The sequence below is a fragment of the Brienomyrus brachyistius genome, chromosome 10 (genome assembly GCF_023856365.1).
Source record: "Brienomyrus brachyistius isolate T26 chromosome 10, BBRACH_0.4, whole genome shotgun sequence".
Lineage (NCBI taxonomy): Eukaryota > Metazoa > Chordata > Actinopteri > Osteoglossiformes > Mormyridae > Brienomyrus > Brienomyrus brachyistius.
Genome location: NC_064542.1, coordinates 28,035,612 through 28,057,237, shown reverse-complemented (window position 1 = coordinate 28,057,237; position 21,626 = coordinate 28,035,612). Strand labels below are relative to the sequence as shown.

The window sequence follows — 21,626 nt, the reverse complement described above, 5'->3', positions numbered from 1 at the left end:
TATTTCACGAATGAGCTTATTGCACAGGCTGCATCCTATCATGGTACCACACTTGAATTCATTGAGCTCCTGAGATTGACCCATTCTTTCGCAAAATGTTTGTAGAAGCAGCCTGCATGCCTGGGTGCTTGATTTTATACACCTGTGGCCATGGTAGTTATTTGAACACCTGAATTCAATGATTTGGAGGGGTGTCCCAATACTTTTGGCAATATAGTGTATTTTCCCCACTGTATGTAACAGTTTTATTATCTTATAAATAGTCTGTAGTGTTTGTAACACTTTTGATGTAGTTAATTTTAGGTTTATAATGGAATAAAATAGATTTGCCATAAAATTTCTTTTGTGAGCGTGAGAGTCTGTCTGTCTATCTATCTATCTATCTATCTATCTATCTATCTATCTCAGTCGAAATATTACAGGCAGACATTATTAATTAAAAAATTTCAGTACAGCAGTCAGTCTCTTACTCCTTCAAATGGGAGCCCCACCCTGTGTGCTCCCAGCTCAGAACAGCGCTTTAAACAGTTAAATTTAAGAATGCTGCTCTCTTTAATTTGTTGTAATTTGCTTTGGATAAAGTTGCCTGCTAAGCAAATTCCTGTCATTCGGAGCTACAGCACAAGCCCCTCTGTAGGGGTGCTGTCGCACAGAGGGGCCGAACGGCGCCTGTGTCCTTCGGCATGGGGCTCACTGACACAGACAGAGTGGAATGGGCTCGCAGTGTGAGGTCACTTCCTGTAAGAAACACCAACAAGGTTGTGGAGTTGTAAAAGGCAATGACATCATCAGAGTAAAGGGAGTTTGCTTTGGTGGAAAACAAAGGGCTGCATTGGCTGGGGTGTAATGGGGTTTGTGTGTGTGTGTGTGTGTGTATGTAGCTGTGGCTGTTTTTGTGAGATGTGATAGGAGCAAACCAGGGTTACACAGCTGGCTTCAGACAGAACTGCATGCAGGCAGAGGTGAGGGGGTGGTGGAGGGAGGGGTCTGGGAATGGGCACGAAGCATAAGATGTAGAAAGTATGAGATGATCATAACCATATGGAGACTGGTGGGGAGGGGGAAGCACACCCACCCCCCTGGATAAACAAGACAAGCATACAGAGCAGAATGGAGAGAGGGAGTGAGAGAGCGAGCGAGTGCAATGGAAATAAAGCAAAACAGCAAGAATGTGAAAAGAAACATCTTCATGGAGAGGAGGAGCTCAAAGAGAGGAAGAGTACCGAGGAGAGGGAGGGGCTTCAAGAAGAGAAGGAGTGCCAGAGAGAGGAGGAGCTCGGGGAGAGGAGGGCGAGGGAGGCTCTTTGAAGGGGTCGGCAGCCGCCCGCACCGCACGGCTGTCAGAGGAACCCTGCCTGCCCATGTCAGCTCCTTTCCACTCTCTCCTCATCCGTCCGACTTGTTGCTTCCTCTGTCTGCTTTGAGGTTTTCTGGAGGGCCGTCTGCCATTACCTCTCTTTTCCACACGAGGTGCTGTTACACACGTCGGAGATCACAGTTTGGGAAGGTTACGGATGCTTTGGGGAGCCTTGCTGCTCTCCACAGGCGACGTGTCACTGAGAGGGCCCCCTGGAGGTCACGGGCAGGGGAACCGGAGCAGTGGGCCGGGCTGAGGGAGGTGTGGCCTCACCCTTATATGGACGGCAGAAGGCTGAAGCTCTGGAGTGACTCTTGCTGCTGCCCCGTGGTTCTCTGAGAGGTCCGCTCCTCTGGTGCTTCACGAGGGCTGCTCAGGGCCGTGTTCTGTTGTTCCTTTCTGTTGGACTGTGGCTCCCCGTCCCTAGACAATAGGCGCCTTTGTGCCAGAGGAGATTGCCGTCATGGCTGCCTGCTAGTCCCGGCATCCTCCTGTGGCTCACCGGCCCTGATGCAGCGGTGCCACTGGGCCTGCACCTCGTCGACCCGCACATCTGCCCCGGAGGTTGCTCTTACCCCCTTCCCCAGGGGAACCACCGCCTCAGAATGAGAGAGGAACTCCACACGCTCTCTCTCTTCACCAGGACACCCTACATCTGACAGACCTCTTCTTGTTGCTATGAGACAGCATCTCGGGACAGAGTCTCCGCTCACCCGGCCTTTTCTCTGGCCCTGAGACCCACGTCACCATGGCGACGCCGGCCTGGTACCACCGGGACATCAGCCGCGTGCAGGCCGAGGATCTTCTGGCCCGGGCAGGGAGAGATGGCAGTTTCCTCGTCCGGGACAGTGAGTCAGTTGCGGAAGCCTACGCCTTGTGTCTGCTGTGAGTACACACCCCACTCTCTGCACCCCCTGCCTGTCATTCTGCTGGTTTTAGGCTAGATACCTCAGGAAATAATGCATTCAGTAAGTCTGAATCTCCTGTATACCAAAAAAAAAAAAACGTGTGCGAGTCAAAATTCAATGTGACTGAGAGGAAAATTGTGAGATGAATGATTTTTGCTTATCAAGGCCACAAGTAACAAGTTGCAGATAAGCTGGGTATTTTACCAGAGTAATTTTGGCCAGCACCTCCTCTCACAACAGCCTCACGCTATCAGATTATCCAGGTGAATTGTCATTCAGCCACTACCTGCCGCTGCTAATGAATAAAAAAAAAGTTTGCTAAAAGTGGCCATTTTATTCATCTTCCATCAGAGAGTCACACTTCAAAGCCTCTTACTAGGAATTTTGGGGACAAGATGTAAATGCCTGGCTACTGGGGGATGTGATCTCATCCGGTCCGACTGGTCGATCCTCTGGCCAAGGGAAATGGGGCAGTGAATCAGTGCAGTAGATGGATTTAGCAGATCTCCGCATAGGCTGGGAGCGAGGGAGGGAGGGAGAGAGAGAGAAGGAGGGAGAGAGGGAGGGAGGGAGAGAGAGAGAAGGAGGGAGAGAGGGAGGGAGGGAGAGAGAGAGAAGGAGGGAGAGAGGGAGAGAGAAAATTGTGGTCCCAAAGACGGCAGCAGTAGAGCCGGCACTGGGCCCAGCTACGTCTCTCTGGCCAGGCCGCTCCCTCCAACCGGCCCCAGAAAGGGGGCTCTGCTTCCCAGGCCTTGCCGGGTTCCCTGACCGCCGGCAGCAGACACATTCCTGAGCGCTGATCTCCCAGGGCCGCCCCCCTCCTTCTCCCCGTTGAAGGCGGCAGTTTAGTCAGATGTCTATTTTTTCCTCACTTTGTCACACTACATGCATGACTGTATTTAACAGGCCAAATGCGTGACAGCTGTGTACCGTACTAAATGTTAAAGTTTCTGAAAACTTTAATCCTGCGCTGATAAATGGTTTGCTCAGGAATTATGAGGCAACTTCTATTGTTTTGATCCAGAATTCAGTGACTGAGTGACTGTAAGTGAGTAGGATGTCCAATTTGCAGTGGAGTGGGCAGGGTGTCCCATTATCAGCCTTGTTTTATGCAAGGGCACTTAGACAACTTCACATGCTTCCTAACATTTTCACCTGCAGCTTCCAGCGCCATGTCCACACATACCGGATCCTGCCTGATGCGGACGGGCTCCTGGCAGTGCAGGTAAAGAATGCCCCAAGTCTTTGGATGAAGGTGTAGCTCAAAGAGTGATGATGCTGTTTCAGGGTTAAAAAAGCACTGAACCTAAACGAAGCATCCGGCCGTGATCATGTGTCAGACCATGCTGCTGCATGTGGATCTGATCTAACCGCTGTGATCAGCTCGAAACAGGACCTTCACGCTCTGCGTTAAAAGGATACCAGTGAAAGTGCCTGTGTCTGTCGGCATCTCTGTGCACAGTTATGAGTTTCTGTGTGTCTCGCTATGCACAGTCATGAATGTGTCTAAATCTCAGTTCACAATCATGAGTGGTTCTGTTTGCATTTCTATGCACAGTGTCTGTCTGTATTTCTATGCACAGTCATGAGTGGTCCTGTTTGCATTTCTATGCACAGTGTCTGTCTGTATTTCTATGCACAGTCATGAGTGGTTCTGTTTGCATTTCTAAGCACAGTGTCTGTCTGTATTTCTATGCACAGTCATGAGTGGTTCTGTTTGTATTTCTATGCACAGTGTCTGTCTGTATTTCTATGCACAGTCATGAGTGGTTCTGTTTGCATTTCTATGCACAGTGTCTGTCTGTATTTCTATGCACAGTCATGAGTGGTTCTGTTTGCATTTCTATGCACAGTGTCTGTCTGTATTTCTATGCACAGTCATGAGTGGTTCTGTTTGCATTTCTATGCACAGTGTCTGTCTGTATTTCTATGCACAGTCATGAGTGGTCCTGTTTGTATTTCTATGCACAGTCATGAGTGGTCCTGTTTGCATTTCTATGCACAGTGTCTGTCTGTATTTCTATGCACAGCTATGAGTGAGTCTGTGTAGGTGTTTGAGTCTTTTAGAAGTAGCCTAACCTTCTAGCATTGCTCTAAGAAAAACGTCCGCCCCTCCCCCCGCCCGTTGGTTTGGATCCTCGGAACTGGAGCTGAGCGTATAATGAAACCGGAGCCGTCTCAAACCGCAGGGAGGTTTAACGTGGCCTCTTCCTGGAGGAGCCCTCTAAGACTTCAGATCTCTCACATGCAGCTCTGCAAGGCTCCTTAGTCTTCAGAGATCGACATTTTGAGCTGATTCTGGACAACCTAACTGACCAGCAGCATTTTTGCGGGGGTTCTACCTCCGGTGCTCTTTGCTGCTCTCTTCCCCCTTGCCCTCCCCCTGATTCTCTTCTCATTGTCATTCTGGCTGGAAGCGACACCATCCCAGAACCAGAACTGCGAGCAGTCAAACAGCTCCGGACTGCGTGGGCTCACCGCAGGGTCTGACTCGGTGACTCGCAGAGTTAGCATGCAGCCTCGCTAAGCTGGAGTATAGGGCAGGATGTGGGTGGTATGACATCATTGGGGACATTGTGGGGGGTCTATGCCATCATTTCCTGTGCTGAGGGGGACCCTCGTGTGTAACCAATGAGTCTGTTATTCGTATTTAGAGTATTTAGGAGTAATTCATTAACATTAATGTCTGTGCTTTTATGTGCTTTTATCTAGACACCTGATTATTTTAAACAATAGGAATGGCACCCATTGTTCAGCCTCGTAACTAATCTTGTGTAGCATGGCTACGGTTCTCACTTTCTCACTTGATCTTTACGGAACAGCTCATTCTTATCAATAATCTTTCTTTTGTTAATCTTTCTGTTGTATGTTTCTAAATTCACCAATGCTGCATGATTACAACAGGCACATCATTTCTCATGATAGTGATTTTGACTACTGCAGGTTGTCATAAAGTACTGAGGCTCCTTTCTGTGCTGGGGGGGGAGGGGGGGCTCATCTGTGTGCTGGCGGCCCGCTTGTCTTTACTGGAGGGCCCTTTTTGTGTGTGTGGGGCCCCTCCTTTCTGTGATGGCTCTGACTGTTTTCTCTCTCCCACAGACCTCCCAAGGGGTACAGGTGAATTGTTTCCGGACGCTGGGGGACCTGGTGCTGGGGTACCAGCAGCCCCACAAAGGCCTGGTAACCCCACTCCTGTACCCCGTGGGCCAGGAGGCCGAGCTGGGAGACGAGAGCTCTGGTGAGAGCAACCGGGCCAGTTGAATGGAGCAGATTATGTTCCGATGTGTAGAACAGGAGAAAAATGTACAAGTATGTAATTCAAAAATGGCTCGCTAGGTGGCAATTTAGCCTCACACCTCCCGGATGTCAAGTACTGGAAGATGGATGGTCATGTAATTAATCCTGCTGAATTGTTTAAGGGTATTATGACCTATGATGTCCTGGTGCTATGATGTACTGTTTGTCTTCCTGGCTGCAGATGGGGAAGACGAAAGGCCGGGTGTGACGTCGTCAGGATGGAGCCCCGGCCTGGCCCCGCCCACGGCCCCGCCCCCTGGCCCCACCATGACCGCAAACTCCCATCTATATTTCCTGCACAGACTGCAGGAGCTCTCCAGCCAGAGGTAGGGCAGCGCAATTGGGAGAAGGCGCCATTAGAGAATGAGTTGGAACTGACCTCCTGCCGTTCCCCGCAGTGTGGCCAGTGACATGGTGGCCCTGTTCAGCGAGTACCTCCGCACTGAGCTTCCTCAGGAGATGGACAGCCTGCGGAGGGGGGGGACAGCCCTGCACAGTCTGCAGAGGATCCTGGGCAGCACCTGCGAGGGTCTGCGCGGGTATGCAAGACCACCTGCAATTTTGTACATAAGAGATTTATAATAGTAAAAAAAAAAAACTGAAGGATTTTTAAATTAAAGAACCTGCTGCAGAGTTAATTCATGATGGATGAAACTCTTACATGTGGTCAAAGGAAACATGGCCATTAGCCATTAAACACTCAAACTATTCTCATGATGCAGTGAGATAGACCTGACTTTATCCAGCTTGGAGACCCTGGCCAGAGTGTTTGACCACCCCACCTGTCCTCTACTCAGTCCCAAGTCCCAGGTGAACGTCGCCTCATACCCAATCACTTCATCCAGTTTAACCAATGAGCTCTCAGAGGATCAGTGGAGGGCTGTGTCTCCTCTAGGGATCAGACATTGTGTTCCTCTCTTCCAGGGGTCACACTGCCCCCTAGTGTGTCGGCTGTCACTGCTCCATTCTGCCAGTGGTTCCTCACATGAACGTCTCTGTCTCTGTATTCCAGAATGCAGGGAAGCTGTCAGACCAAGGACTGGACAGCCTGCTGTGTAAGATCTCAGCCTTGTGCAGCCTGCTGTCTTCACTTGAAAAAAGGGTACATATACCTGCCCAAGACCTGCCCTAACCCCACCCCTGCTGCACCATCCCCTAACAATACCCTCCCCATAACCCTAACCCCCCAGCCACACCCCCTGTCCTGCCCCTGCTGCTGTCATATCTCTGTGCTACTCGTCAAGTATAATTACCAGCTACCCCCTGACCTAGAAGTACTTGACTTGCGTGACGCACCAGACTATAAACCCACAAAATTACTACTGCTTATCATAACACAGGAGTATGTCGTTCACTGCTGGGCAAGCTGATCATCCTCTACATGATTAGCTAAGGCTCTTCTCATGAATACGTAATCGTTCTCTCCTCCTTTGTTCCTACTGGACAGGTGCTTAAGGCTCTGCAGGACGCCGTAGCCAATCACAATCTGGCCGTGCAGCCGGCCCCACCCCCTGAGACTGCCCATGTAGTGAAGCCGTGGGCGAGGCCTGTCCCCGTTTGCAGCTTCCAGGTAACAGCATGTTCACACGGCGGACCACCTGCCCACGGCGTACGCCAGCATGCGTGTTCGACTCTATGTGTGTATCCAGGTGAAGGTGTCACACTCGGGCAGGCAGCTACTGTCGATCGACGTGGACAACGGGGTCCTGCTGTTTGACCGCAAGTCAGGGGCCTTCGGCGTGGAGACTGTGTCACATGACCGCAGTGAGAGGCTTGCCGGCGTGGTTCATGCCAGCCATGAGGCAGCGGGACGTGTGCTAATCCTGGTGTCTGTATGTGTGTCAGTCCTGAAGCTGATGAGGTTCCACACTAATCCAGGGAAACTGTGCATGGTGGTGGACAGTCACACTCATCCCCCTCGGGAGATACTGTTCGAGAGTGAGAAGGTAGGGGGTTCGTCAACAGACTCACACAAACACACACACACACACACACACACACACATACACACGCTCATTTCATATATTGTTGTCATCGTGGGTCTCCATTCATTTCTGTGGGGAAAACTCTAATCCATACATGACGACCTTAATCCCTACCCAGCCCTAACCGTAACCATAAGTAACCAAACAAAATACGAGATTTTTGGCATTTTTACTTTTTTGATTGCATTGACAGGTCTTTGTGGGGACCTGAAAAATTCTATTCAAACACTATATGGACAAAAGTATTGGGACACACCTCTTAACTATTGATTTCAGGTGTTTCATTCAGACCCATTTCCTCAGGTGAATAAAATCAAGCACCTAACCATGCAGTCAGGTTTACAAACATTTGTGACAGGATTGGGCATAGGATGCCGCCTTTGTAATTTGAGAGTTTGTGAAATTTCTTCCCTGCTAGATATTCCATGGTCAACTGTAAGTGGTATTAATGCAAAGCGGAAGCGTTCGGGAACAAGCAGACCACGTAAAGTACCAAGTGCCCCAAGTGCCAAGGATCGTAGTGCATAAAAGTCACCAGCACTCTGCTGACTCAGTAACTGCAGAGCTCCAAACTCCCTCCGGCATTAACCCCAGCATAAAAACTGTGGGCTGAGAGCTTCATGGAATGGGCCTCCATGGCTGAGCAGCTGCATGCAAGCCTCACATCACCAAGCACAATGCCAAGCGTCGGATGGAGTGGCATAAAGCACGCCTCCACTGGACTCTGGAGCAGTGAAAACGTGTTCTGTGGAGTGACAAATCACGCTTCTGTCTGGCAGTCTGATAGACAAGTCTGGGTTTGGTGGATGCCAGGAGAACGTTACCTGCCTGACTGCACTGTGCCAGCTGTATAGTTTGGGGGAGGAGGGATAATGGTGCAGTATGGGGTTGTTTTTCAAGGGTTGGGCCCCCTTAGTTCCAGTGATGGGAACTCGTAATGCTTCAGCATTCCAAGACATTTTGAATCATTCTATGGTTCCAACTTTGTGGGAACAGTTTTCAGAAGGCCCTTTTCTGTCAGCTTGACTGTGCCCCAGTGCCCAAAGCAAGGTCCATTAAGACATGGTTGGGTGAGTTTGGTGTGGAAGGACTTGACTGACCTGTACACACCCCTGACCTTAACCCCATCAAAAACATCCTTGGGATGAACTAGAACAGAGATTGTGAGCCAGGCCTTCACGTCCAACATCAGTGCCTGAACTCACAAATGCTCTTCTGGATGAATAGCCAAAAATTCCCACAAACGCACTCCGTAATCTTGTGGTAAGCCTTCCCGGAAGAGTGGCAGCTGTTATAGCTGCAAAGGAGGGACCAACTCCACACTGATGCCTATGGTTTCAGAAAGGGGCTGCCATAAAAGTTTCTGTGGGTGTAATAGCCAGGTGTCCTAAAACTTCTGTCCTTATAATCAGTAATATGTGTAACTGGTATGCAAGTACGCATTCACCTTTAAAAACGATACGTGCGACAATCGATTGTGGTAACAGTATAAATGCGTACTTATTTTATGTGCATTTGTGCTGATATGAAAACAAAATATCATGCATTTTAATCTTTATATGTTAACTCTCCTTCATTTGCCGTATGCAGGTTAAAATGCAAGGTATTTTCTTGACATAGCAGCGCAAATGCACATAAAAAAGTACGCATTTGTGCTTCTACAAACAATCAATTGTCGCACATATTATTTATAAAGGTGAATGTGTACTTGCGTACCAGTTATGTCCATCCCTGCTTATAGTGTATATTCTTATCATTGAGAAGACTGTCCGTTCATTTCCATGGGCTGAACCTTTATCCTAACTATGACAACATTAAATATCTATTTATTTTATTTTATTTTAGTTTAGTTTAGTTTATCTTGTGGGGACCTGAAAAATGCCCCAATAGGCTAAAAAGTTTTTACCACATTTGATCTCCACAGTGTGGTAAATACCCCCCCTCCACACACACATTCTCCCCCACATGCCCTCACACACATATACACCCACACACTCACCCCGACGGCTGCTCTTCTTCACCTTTCCGCTTCCCCATGCACAGAAGTGTGAGGCTTTCTGCCAGTTACTGCAGCTGCTGAAGGCCAGACGGGCTCTGCACAGCCAGCCGGACGCCATCTCTGTGTTCGTGGGGACCTGGAACATGGGTCAGTGACCGTGTGCGGGACCCCGATTGCACAGGGACGTGAGGGTACAGCGGCATGTGGCTCAGAGGTGGAACCTTGCTAGTACCTGAATCTCCTCATATGATCTGTGTCCTCGTCACAGCTATCAGCAGGGAACCTTCTAGTAAAACACTGTGCTGAAGCCATTCCGAAAAATCCTCTTAAAAAGTATTAGCCAATGAGCTGTCATCTTTCATATCCACATGGCCTGTTTGGTAATAAATGACTCCTTCTGAATGGGCCAGTAAGTAGCAATCAGACATGGACATTTCAGGCCCAGAAAGCAAAAATCCAGACTAAAATTTTGTTTCAACCAAGCACTTGAGTTCTCTGTAACTGTGACTCTTTATATTCAACTGGTCGGTTGAAACAAAATCCTGGCTTGAATTTGTACTTTCTGGACCTGAAAGGTCCGCCTCGGGTAGTGATGTTGTCTCACACCTCCAGAGGTGTAGGTTGGGGTCCCGCCTCTGCTCTCTATGTGTGGAATGTTTCTTCACGAAGTCCAAAGATCTACAGTTTGGCTGACTGCCATTTGAAGAATTTGCTGAAAAATAAATAATGCTTATCTTATCTGAACTCGTAACCAAAGCCCAGACGACTTACTCTGGTCACATGATCCCATGTGGCTGTAGGTGGGTCCCCTTCGCCCCGGAGTCTCCAGTCCTGGGTGAAATGCTGTGGCCTGGGGAACATCCCGGATGAGAGCACCAGGACGCTCCCTCATGACGTCTATGCCTTCGGGACACAGGAGAACCCGCAGGGGGAGAGGGACTGGGTGGAGCATCTGAGGGCGGTGCTACGAGCTGCCACTCACATCAACTTCAAGCTGGTCAGTCTGTCTCTCTTCTCCATCTTTCACAATGGTCAGTCTGTCTCTCTTCTCCATCTTTCACAATGGTCAGTCTGTCTCTCTCTCCTCCTCCCTCTTTCTTAATGGTTGGTCTATCTCTCTCTCTTCCTCCATCTTTCATAATGGTCAATCTGTCTCTCTCTCCTCCGTATTTCATAATTGTCGGTCTATCTCTCTCTTTTCCTCCATATTTCATAATGGTCATTCTGTCTCTCTTAAATTTTTTCTTGAACAAATAAAAGTGTGGCTTATTTATGGTAGTGTGTGGCTCTGTGGGCTAAGCCTGTGTGCCTGTAATCACAAGGTCGCCTGGTTCAAACCCAGCCTCAGCATGTCTGCAGGTCCTTGAGCGAGGCCCTTAACCCCCAGCTCCCTGGACGCCCCAACAGGTGGCTGCCCTTCACAGACAGCTTGCTCTCCAAAGAGCAAGTTGAGGGAGGCGTAAAAATAATGTCCCCATGGTGACAATAAAGGATGAATTGTTATTATAATTTTCTAGATGCTTTTCCATTTGTGTCCTGCAGGTGGCAGTACAATCCCTGTGGAGCATCAGGCTGGCGGTGTTTGTGAGGCCGGAACATGAGAAGCATGTCAGTCACGTGAGCGTGGCCAGTGTGAAAACAGGCCTTGGGAACACACTGGGTACGAGCTCCCACAGCCCAGAAAGAAACGTGAATGGTGTCATTCTCATGAATCCCCATTGCTGAGGCAGAGCCCTGACCTGCGTGTCCATGGTTACAGGACACAAGGGAGCAGTGGGGCTGTCCTTCCTCTTCAGTGGCACATCTCTGGGCTTTGTCAATTGTCACCTGTCATCTGGGAGTGAGAAGGCAGTGAGGTACTACACATACTGCTGGTATTAGTTATGTGCACAACATAAACATTGCAATTTTAAAATGTTCAACCTTAAGCTTTTTTCAGGGGGGGTCTAGGGCCCACTGGCAATGTATCAAACATCGGCTTTGACCCAGTGACCTTTTGATCACAGTCACGGAGGCTTAAGCCACGAAGCCACACACAGCCCCTGATGGTCTGTTTTTGGTATCATGTGGAGAGGGACGACTCTCCCTGGCCACTGAGCCGCCGCTGAGTCCGTTTTAACCCACTCAGAACTTGGTAAGTTAGAAACAAGTGTCTTAAATGGAAGACATTTGACACATGATAGGTATGGTCTGTGAAACGGTCCAGTCTTAATAAGCGACTCAGCAAGATACATATTTAGAAGTTATTTAGAAGATGACACCAATGTGCAGAGGATGCAGCCTGATGATTGCCTTAGCTGTAAGGTTATTAGTTTGCGTCCCAGGCAGTGCCCCTCTGTTTGGACCTGTGAGTAGGGTTAGGGTTAGCTGTAAGGTTGCTAGTTTGTATCCCAGGAAGTGACCCTCAGTTGTAGGGTTCAAGGCTCCGCCGGTCACGCTGCTGCTCTGTCTCTCCATCAGGAGGAACCAGAATTTCCAGGACATCCTGCGGCTTTTGTCTCTGGGCGACTGGCAGCCGAGTCCATTCGACATCAGCCTTCGCTTCGCACACCTCTTCTGGTGCGGAGACCTCAACTACCGGCTGGACCTGGACGTGCAGGTGAAGGGACGGTTCGTCTGAGACAGATCTGTTCAAACACAGACACATGGCCCACAATACAAAGGCTTTTTTGAAACCTTTATCTTTCTATCAAAATAAATCTGGTGGTGGTTTGAGAAGGGCTGAGTGCCTCAATCCTTTAGTGATTGTGTTGGGGTGTTATCAGCCCCGCCTTTGAGCCTTGACTCAGTTGAATTGATGTTTTCTTCAAGAATTTCTCTCTTGTATCAGTAAAGTTCATGTTATCATCCTATTTGTGAAGTTATGTTTGATAACAGTGAACATGGCTACACTGAGAATCAGGGGGCTGGTCTTATGGAAACATTGTGTCTGTGGTAATTCAAACCAAGATTTCTCAACCACTACTCCACGGCCCACTACTTTGCCAGGGAAATGAGGTTTGATTTGTATCGGGACGTGAACCCTATCACCACTTTGCAAAACAGTTGGCCAAGCTGTCAAAATGATACATTCCATCGATTGCATACGGCATTGTTGTGCTTTTGATTCCCGGAGTCCATTATTTTGTTGTCATTTTGTTCTTGTGTCACCATTTTGCTGTTTTTGTGTTATACAGTGTGTTTTTCGTTTGTTATTGTGTCTTGAGATCTGAAGAAGTTACACGTGCATGCGAGTGCTTCCTCCTGCCAGTGAACTTTACATACTGTAACGTACAGCCTTGCAGTGTTGAAACTGGTATCTTTGACATGAATAAGTATCAGTTTTCTAGGGAAAAATTATAAGTACGTGACAATGAGAAAGTGGGACCCAACCATCATTCAGAAATGTGCAACTCAGGAGCATAATTACCTCAACATACTGGCAATATATCTAAGCCTTTTCATGGACAAAGACGGGCAAAAACGATGCTTATTGTTCTTCTCATTTTGGTGGTGCTGACTAATTCGTTGGCGGAATTATTTATTTTTAGACATGAGTTAATTGTTTTTGGTAAGTTGCAGGCCTTTGCCGCTAAACCATAGTGTTATGTTCTATGCATTAATTGTTTTGAGAAATGCTGTTACAGTCTTGAGAATGTTAAGTATGTTTCATAAAATGAGCCGAGCCAATCGAGAAAGCGTATGAACTGAGAACCTTCATCCAAGGAGATATTGTGGTTAATCAAGATCAAGATGTGGCTGATGTGGATACTTTTTGCAGTTCAAAGTACAATATGCAACAAACTGCTGCAGCGCACTGTAAATTCTATGGAAACACTGGAAATACTGCGAGCTTATTTCACCCCTTCAAACACTGCCATCCAGTAGAACATACAGAATGCAAGTGCTCACAGTCATAGACGTCAGCAATTAGGGTCTCTGCTTTCAGAAGACATACTGGACAAATCACCTCCCATATTGGCTTAAAACTGGTGATTGCATTATTATGGGATGGATGCAGCTTGGTCCCTTTGGTCAGTGAAGTTCACTTTACTGCCCCCCAATATCTAAAATCTACTGAGGGTGACACCCCCCCCCACCCAAGGCCACTGACCGGATAAATAATGAGTAGTTGGGTCATGTGGTTGTAAGCTGGAGAAACCCTGGTTTAGACCCAGCATGGCTGTGTGTGTGTGTGTGGGGGGGGGGGGGGGGGGGGGGGTGCTTGGGGGTCCTGCTCCCGCCTGATCCTGTTTCCCCCTGCAGGACATCCTGAAGCACGTTTGCAAGCGTGAATTCGAGGCTCTGATGTGCGCTGATCAGCTGACCCGGGAGCGTCACAAGAGAAAAGTCTTCCTTCATTTCAGTAAGCGACCATGTCTAACATCACTTCCCAGCTCACATAAGGGCGGTTCCCTTCATCACTGCGCCACCCACAGGCCGGGGCAGGCATGCTCGTCTCAGATGTCGTCCCTCCCCTCACTTCTTCTCCTCTCTAATCTCTCCAGCATTTTCTTCACAGATGAAGAGAAGATCTTGTTCCCTCCCACCTACCGGTACGAGCGTGGGTCCAGGGAATGCTACCAGTGGGAGAAGTACAAGACCTCGGGTGTAAGGCTGATGCTCATTCTGGGGGGGGGGGGGGGATTCAGGGCGGAGCTTGTGGCAGGGCTTGGTCTGTGGGTGGTGCCTTGGAGGCAATGGCTGTCACAACCACCTAGCTTCAGAAGGGGAGCTGCAGGCTCTGTTCCGTCCAAAAATACCCTTACTTTTCCTGTTCTATTTATGTATGTGGTTGTTAGTGGGATCGGTGAGGCTTGTGGGTTTTCAGGGCCTCTGTCATCTACCACAACTCACTGAGTAACAGTGCCAGGTGCTGAGGGGCTTGTAAAGATGCACAGTCATGTGTGCTTGCCTGAATTAGTGTCCTTTCTGTGCGTGCGTGAAGCGTATCTGCGTGTTCGCCTGCGTACAAACAATCACAACTCACACCTTACCAATTACTGCCGTGTTTCTGCATCGTTCTCATATTCTTCATTATTCTTATGTATTCGTGTACATTTCTGTCTTTAGTGAAGCAGGCCAGCTCCTTCGCTCCCTTATATAATGACATCTTCTGTCACTTGACAGACAGACAAAGATAGACAGACACCGAGATGCAGACACAGATAAATGGACAGACAGACAGACAGGTTTATAGTAGCACAACACACACATTAACAGACAGTTTCAATAAAAAAAAGTGAGAGTAAGAGATACATAAAGTGTACGTGCCTTGGAAATAAGGGTTATGTTTACCAAGCGTAAAAGTGCAAACTTTTGCTGTGGCTCCCTTCCCTCCTCCCAGCACTAACCCCTGTGCACACAGGTTCGCGTCAACGTGCCTTCGTGGTGTGACCGTGTGCTGTGGAAGTCCTACCCGCAGACGCACCTAGTCTGCACTGCCTATGGTGGGTCAAGGGTCAGGTTGTGGGGTCAGGGGTTGGAGGATGGTGGTCCGGTTGGCCACATACCGTGGGGTTCAGCCTGTTTTCTGATCCCCCATCTCTGTTTATTCCCAGCTCCGTTTTTTTTTACTTTTAATTCATCACTTATCTGCTGCAGATTCGCTGGGGTTAAGTGTCTTAAATGTATGAGCTGGGCGGGTGTGCAGGGTGGGGGCGCTGGGCCTGATTCTCACACAGTGAGTCACCCCGAGCTGCAGTCACGCGCTGCACAGTCCCACTGTGTCTTTCACACACTGCCCTCGGGAGGCGTGTCAGTTATGCAAAGCAACTGAAAGTGAAGGAGTTTTGGTTGGAGGCCAATGGCACATAAAGCCTGTTTATTCATTAGCTTCCATGTCTGTAATTGCCTGTGACTGATTGTGACCGTCTGTGGTGGTCTGTGAATGTCTGTAATTATTTGTAACTGTTTGTGACTTTCTGACTGTTTGTAATTATTTGTGACTGTCTGTGACTGTGACTGTCTATAACTATTCATGACTCTCTTTGAATATCACTATGTCTGTGACTGTCCAGGATTGTCTGTGACTGTCTGTAATTGTTTGCAAATGTTTGTGACCATCTGTGACTGTTACTGTAATTGTTTGTAGCCGTCTATGACTGTCTGTAACAGCGACTGTCTATAACTTTGGCTGTCTGTGACTGTGACTGTCTGTGACTGTGACTGTCTGTGACTGTCCACTGGGGTTGTCTCGCTCTATTTAGGCTGCACGGATGATATCACAACCAGCGACCATTCCCCTGTCTTTGCCACATTCCAGGTTGGGGTGGCATCACCAGTCATCTCAAAACCAGGTGAGGCCACCTGTGATTTACCTGACTGTTGTTGGTCACTGACAACCATGGCCATACCTACCATTGAGGACACAAAGACCAAGTCCTTAATATTTAATCTGCAACTCCATTACCCACAATGCATTACGGGGCACACCTAGGGTGGCTAACACTTTTGACTTGCTCACAACACATCCTTCTTCATGATGTTCATGCATGTTTACATACCTTATTCTGTCCTGTTACTCACACTTCCCAACATCTGAGCAATGGGCAAATGTCAAAGTTCATAGAGCCTATGTGTTGTGGTTTTTAATGTGGGGGTTTCTGCTGAAAACAGACACAGGGCCAAGTGAGAGGGCATATATAGAGCTGGAGGGCGTGGAGGTCATCGTCAAGACAGCCAGCAAAGCCAAATTCTCCTTGGAGTTTCACTCCTACTGCCTGGAAGGTGCTCTGACTCTCCTTTCTGATCTCTGTTTTAAACTTAATTCTTGCCAAACATTCAGTTTTGAAGTTGAGTCTTTGCCAAAATTGCCAGATTGAATAATTGGGCTAGTGTCTCTCCACAGAATTCCGGCGTTCCAGCGAGAATGATTCCCAGATCTGTGAAGTACCAGGCTTCCTCAAACTGGGCTGGTCTTCGAGACAGCTGCCAAAGGTTATTGGTTATATCACAACAGATCTTCAATGCTAACTATGAGTTTTGTGTTGGCTGAAGGATAGAAAATGACCTTATATGTTTACCTCCATCTCATTTATCGTTTCCGTCTCTTTCGTTCTCTCTCCATAAGCTCTTTCCTGTCATCTCAGACATGGAGCATCTTCAGGACCAGCACCTGCTATTGTCAGTTAAGTCATGTGACGGACTCGAATCCTACGGTTAGTCTCCGCTTCGTCCAGCTTCTCTTGTTTGCTTCTAGTGCTTCATTGGGGGTGTGAATTCTCCATGGCTGTTGGGGTTCTTGACTTTCTTACCCCTATCTCATGGCTTTTCCTGCAGGTGAATGCTGTGTAGCCCTCAGAAGCCTCCTGGGCTCCACAGCGGAGGCGTTTGAGACGTTCCTGACCCACCGTGGTGAGGAGATGGGCTCCCTTCGGGGCAGACTACGGGTCCACGTGCCCAAGGACCGGCGACAGAGGCGGGAACGGACCTACGGTGGGCAAACCCTCCTTCTTGCGTTCTTGTAAGCGTTGTCTAGTTCCTTGCCAGGTTTCCCAAGATTTCCTGTTCTACTTCCCCTTTCGGCGGACCGCAAACAGATGCATCCTGAGCTGTTTCCAGGTCATACGCTAAGGGTATCTCTTTAGCTGCCTAGTGGCAGCACACAGATGGTAAGCAGGCAGCATTGCAGGGACCTGAGCCGGTGTTATGCCTGTCATTTACAGAGTGGTTTTGCTTTGAGAAAGACGAGAGCAGCTTGGCTAGAGGTACCCCATCCCACCCAGTGACTGGTGGCCCTTCTGCACGGTGAGAATGCCATGCTTTAAGGGTTGGTAAACATAACTGTCATATCCACGGCGCATGCGTTTTATAGATCTGTTATTGCCTTGATCAGCCAAAGGCTGCATCATCATGCAGTTTGACACTGTCTTGAATTGTCTTTAGATCTTCGTTATTGAATGAAGCAGAATGACTAAGCATTTCAATGCACCTGCTGCACACACTGAATAAAGCTCTTGAGTTTTGAATCCTTCCTACTAATGACTCGGCTAATGGTTGCGATGATGTTAGCTCAGCCGCTAAAGGCTGCATTTAGCCTCACCTGGCTTCCTTCAGGTCCCCAGCTGGACCATCTACACCAGCGCCAGCTCAGCCTGCCCAAGCTCCTTCGGCATCAGTCCCGAGCAGCTACACCAACCCTGCATACTTCATCTTTGAGGAGATGCCCATTCAGCGTTTCGCAACTGAGGACCCCGCCCCAAAGCGGGACCCCCGGGTGGTATGGGCCAGGGACTCTGCCTTGCAGCTCCCCAAGGTGTCCCCGAACCAAAGTCAGCAGGGGAAGTCCACCCGCAGGTCTGACTTTACGGAGATCGAAATTCCAGGATGCCTTCCCCACTGTCGGCCGTCTGGGGAGACTCCGTCCTCCTACCAACTTTTTCCAGCCCAGGACAGGGGGTCGGGGAACCCCTCCTCAAGGCTGTCCCTGAATAGCACTCCACATTCCCCAGAACGCTTCCCCTACAGGGATGATGGGGTATTGCAGCCACGGTCCCCTGCTGTACAAAGGAACTTGTACTGGAACCGTTCAGCTGTGGTGAGGGAGATGCCCTGGGCATTCAGGAATCTGCCCCGGAGAACCAGCCCCCACCTGAGCCAAGACCACCCATCTGGCATGCATAAAACTCCAGCACTCTACCCCTATTCCTCCACCAGGGTGCCCCACAGGGAAGTGGCATCCTGGATGGTCGGACCCCAGCCAGGCCCCCCTGGGGACCACTCTCTGACAGCCTTGCAGATCGCCAAGTCACTCAGTGAGATGGACTTCCTGCCTGTAGACCACAAAAGCCCCATAGCCATTCCTAGAGCCCAGCAGAGGATTCTGGGCTACGAGCTCAGCACTGCTTCAGAGAAAGAGGTTGGTAGATTATAGAGAAATTAATGACAGTCTTAAAGTAGGATTGTCCTCAAGGATTTTTATTGTAGCTATTTATCGCCGACCTGTCTGCAGGCACCGGTACTGCGTGGGGCTCCGGGATCCGTGTGGGAGCTTCTGAGCAGCCTGGGGCTTCAACGCTACACCCTGGGGCTCAGTCTCAATGGCTGGGATGACCTGGTCTACTTTAGGTGAGGCAGGAGAGAAGCACATGGAGCGAAAGGTTCCACATACTGACTTCACATTGCTGCTGTCGCTTGTTTGTGTATGAGAAGCTATTTTTTCAATGTTCTCTTTTTTGTATAAAGCAGACCAGGACACCTTGGGTCCCCACAGCTAATGGAGGTTCTAGGCCATTTCAACTGGGGGGGGGGGGGGGGACAGACTGGGGCCAGTTGTTCTGTTAGGGGGGGGCCAGATGCATTTGACCACAAGTATTACTTACGCTAGATTGCCAACATTAAGAAGCAAAAGACAATTCTGAAAACCAGTAAGTTATTTATGCAGTGATTTGCAGTCACATTTAGCAGTTTTACAAATACGTCACTCACTCTGACTTCTGGTTTAGACTGTTTTGCTACTTGACAGTCCCCAAATTTTAGCCCAAACATATAAATGTAAATAATAGTAATAATGATAATAGATTTCATACCCAAGTAGCATACATATTTAGGGGGGCCAGGGCATGGCGATGGATGTTGCTTCAGTGGCATTGGTCCTCCCAGGCCCCCCCCCCCCAGAACCACCACTGGCCAAAGCTATAGCAAGTAATACTTTCCTTATTTCTCAGTGAGATCACAGAGCAGGACCTGCGGGCAGCTGGAGTGACCAGCCCTGCTCACCGAAGACGGATCCTGGAGAACCTGCCCAGGATCTGGGAATGAGGAGCAGGGCTGCGGGGTCCAGCTGACGGCTCCCAGGCCAGCAGCCTCAACCACGGAGGGTCTCGCGAAGCCTCTCCACAGGTCATGTGATCCCACAGCAGCGACGGCGGAACTGTGTAGTGACATTCCCGGTGATACCTTCCCGTGCGCTTGTTTCCGGACAATTAAAACCCCCCCCGAATCTGTCTTCTTCGTCTCTAAAATAAAGTGTCGTGACCGTCAATGTTAAGATGCCACTCATCCGTCTGCCTATGGGAACCAAAACTGTTTACGGCTGAATGGGTTTGCTGGGTCAATACTGACATGGCACTTGGCGAGTGATTTGGCGTCAACTGTTTGTAAAAGGTATGTCTTGTTGTTTTTCAAGCATAAATTACAATGTCACTTTCTGCATTCTCTATTCCAGTTCTTTCACTCACCCATGTAAGGCTTATTTACTGAAGATAGTCTGTGTTTATATGAGGTAGACAGATCTTTGATGGCTATATTTTAGGATGATTTTTTTTAAATTGAAGATACACATCAAAGTCATGCTGCTCTTTGTTCACAGTCCACTGAGATAAGAGCGGGATTGTAAAATACTGATCGGATTCACTGGAAGCGCCGCATTTGATTTTACATGGACACTGAACAATCCAGCTGCGACGATGGCTACTCTCCTTGTAGTGGAGTCCCAGTTTGGTGTGAGGTTCTCACACTGACGTTGAAGGAAGTAAACAAGTGCGCAGAGCCTAGTGCTGGACCACAGTGTGTATTTTCAAGTCAATTTGAAAGCATTAGTGAAGCTCACTTATGCAACATTAGGTCTGTATATGACAAACCACATTCACACGCAGAAGGTCGCACGCGCTGTGCTGAGTTTCTCCTGTGGTTAAGGATGCTCTATCCCTGGCAGAGAAAGACCATCCAGCACCTTGCTTTTCAAAATTTATGTTTGTCTGCTTCTTCTCACTGAGGACCGCACCTACTTCCCAAGCCATAAAAAGATATTTATTCTGCTCACTGGTCTATACCTTGCAGGCTGAGCTCACAGTTTAAAGCGACTGGAAGCCTTGCCAGTCCATGAAGTGTTGTGAAATTCCTGCTACTCATTCTGGCCGAGTTTCACATTCACTTCTCCTGGATGGACTCTTTGATTTCTCCTTCTCCTGAGCTTGCTTGCTGCAAGCACTTTTCATGGTTCACCCTGGGGGTAAGTGGGTGTTTGCTGGTTTTTGTTCCCTATTCCCTTCAGGCCAGCAAGGTTGGACTTCCCCACCCCTGTGGTCTAAAACCTACAGCAAACCACCCGTTTCCCTTCTGGTAAAAGCCCCTTTGTTTTTGCATTAGATTCGTTCTGAGTATGTCGTTCATTGTTTTCCAAAGACTTTATGCACTCCCTAATAAAAGAGGGCTTTGGGTATTTTTACACAGAACAAACACAAGGTCTCCCACATCCCGTGCTGAGCCAGACAATAATCATTCCTTCAGTTCTTCTGTCCATCAACCTACCATTCCTAGGCCCTGACAGCCATTGTCAGTTTTCCACATGTGTGATACCATGGTATCCCATAGGACCAAAGTCCACCACCCAAGCATCAACTTTTCTGTGCTTTTTGGTTCTTTGCGCGTGATGTTTTCATTCCAGTCAACCCTGCGTGAACATTCTCCATACATCAGTTAGGACCTCAGTGACCACCCAGTAGTGGGAATTTTTGTGGAAGCTAGAAACAGAAATATTAAGCTGCAGACGATACTTCTGTCTTACAGCAGCATCATACTGCGGTGTCTGGGCTGAACCTCACCGACTCTGTACCTGAAATGATGTTGAAACATTTCACTCAGAAATTACCAACTTTTGCCTATGAAACCTATATTAGCAATAATCCTGATCCTTCACCTGCTAACAATAACTGGTGCTGAACACTAGTTTCTGGACCTGAAGTTATACTGCAGAACCTTCAAATGACTGTTCCTGTTCTCTGTTATATGTGTATGTGTGTGTGTGTGTGTGTGTGTGTGTACGTGTGTGTGCGTGTGTGTGTGTGTGCGTTTGTGTGTGCGTGTGTGTGTGTGTGTATGTGTGCGTGCGTGTGTGTGTGCGTGCGTGCGTGCGTGCGTGTGTGTGTGTGTGTGTGTGCCTGTGCGGTTTGGCTAAGGCTTCTGTACAAACTGTAGCGTGAGATACCTTCCTGGTTAGTTATTAATATGCAACGAAACTCGGTTTGGTGCGTGAGCTTTCGGTTATTCAACCCTGGATCCTGCCCATCCAATGCAGACCAAACACCGACATGATAGGAAGACGCAAGATTCAAAGGTTTTATTGTAATTGTGTTACACAGAGCGAGATTACGCTGTTA

At 48.6% G+C, this 21,626-nt stretch overlaps 1 protein-coding gene across 2 annotated transcripts; it reads left to right on the top strand.

The window, feature by feature from the left end:
- Window positions 1-998: 998 nt before the first annotated feature.
- Window positions 999-19,676, top strand: inppl1b (inositol polyphosphate phosphatase-like 1b). 2 transcript variants are annotated; one of them, XM_049029423.1, is made up of 27 exons: window positions 999-2,242; window positions 3,427-3,490; window positions 5,365-5,503; window positions 5,744-5,888; window positions 5,961-6,101; window positions 6,285-6,372; window positions 6,575-6,664; window positions 7,010-7,132; window positions 7,212-7,326; window positions 7,408-7,508; window positions 9,591-9,693; window positions 10,347-10,543; window positions 11,089-11,206; window positions 11,306-11,402; window positions 12,007-12,145; window positions 13,792-13,891; window positions 14,048-14,136; window positions 14,894-14,975; window positions 15,735-15,824; window positions 16,144-16,254; window positions 16,376-16,464; window positions 16,598-16,685; window positions 16,807-16,962; window positions 17,193-17,274; window positions 17,584-18,385; window positions 18,479-18,594; window positions 19,194-19,676. In XM_049029423.1, the coding sequence occupies exons 1-27, from the start codon at window positions 2,106-2,108 to the stop codon at window positions 19,285-19,287; spliced, it is 3,696 nt and encodes a 1,231-aa protein (XP_048885380.1). In that variant the 5' UTR covers window positions 999-2,105; the 3' UTR covers window positions 19,288-19,676. The 2 variants fall into 2 exon arrangements, with proteins under 2 accessions (XP_048885380.1, XP_048885379.1); XM_049029422.1 differs by having other exon boundaries at window positions 13,792-14,136.
- The last annotated feature ends 1,950 nt before the right edge of the window (window positions 19,677-21,626 follow it).

Coding starts and splice junctions, on each gene's coding strand:
- inppl1b (XM_049029422.1), top strand. CDS start 2,106: ATGGCGACGCCGGCCTGGTACCACCGGGACATCAGCCGCGTGCAGGCC. Junction 5,504..5,743: donor GCTGGGAGACGAGAGCTCTG/GTGAGAGCAACC, acceptor TCCTGGCTGCAG/ATGGGGAAGACGAAAGGCCG. Junction 16,255..16,375: donor TCACTCCTACTGCCTGGAAG/GTGCTCTGACTC, acceptor GTCTCTCCACAG/AATTCCGGCGTTCCAGCGAG.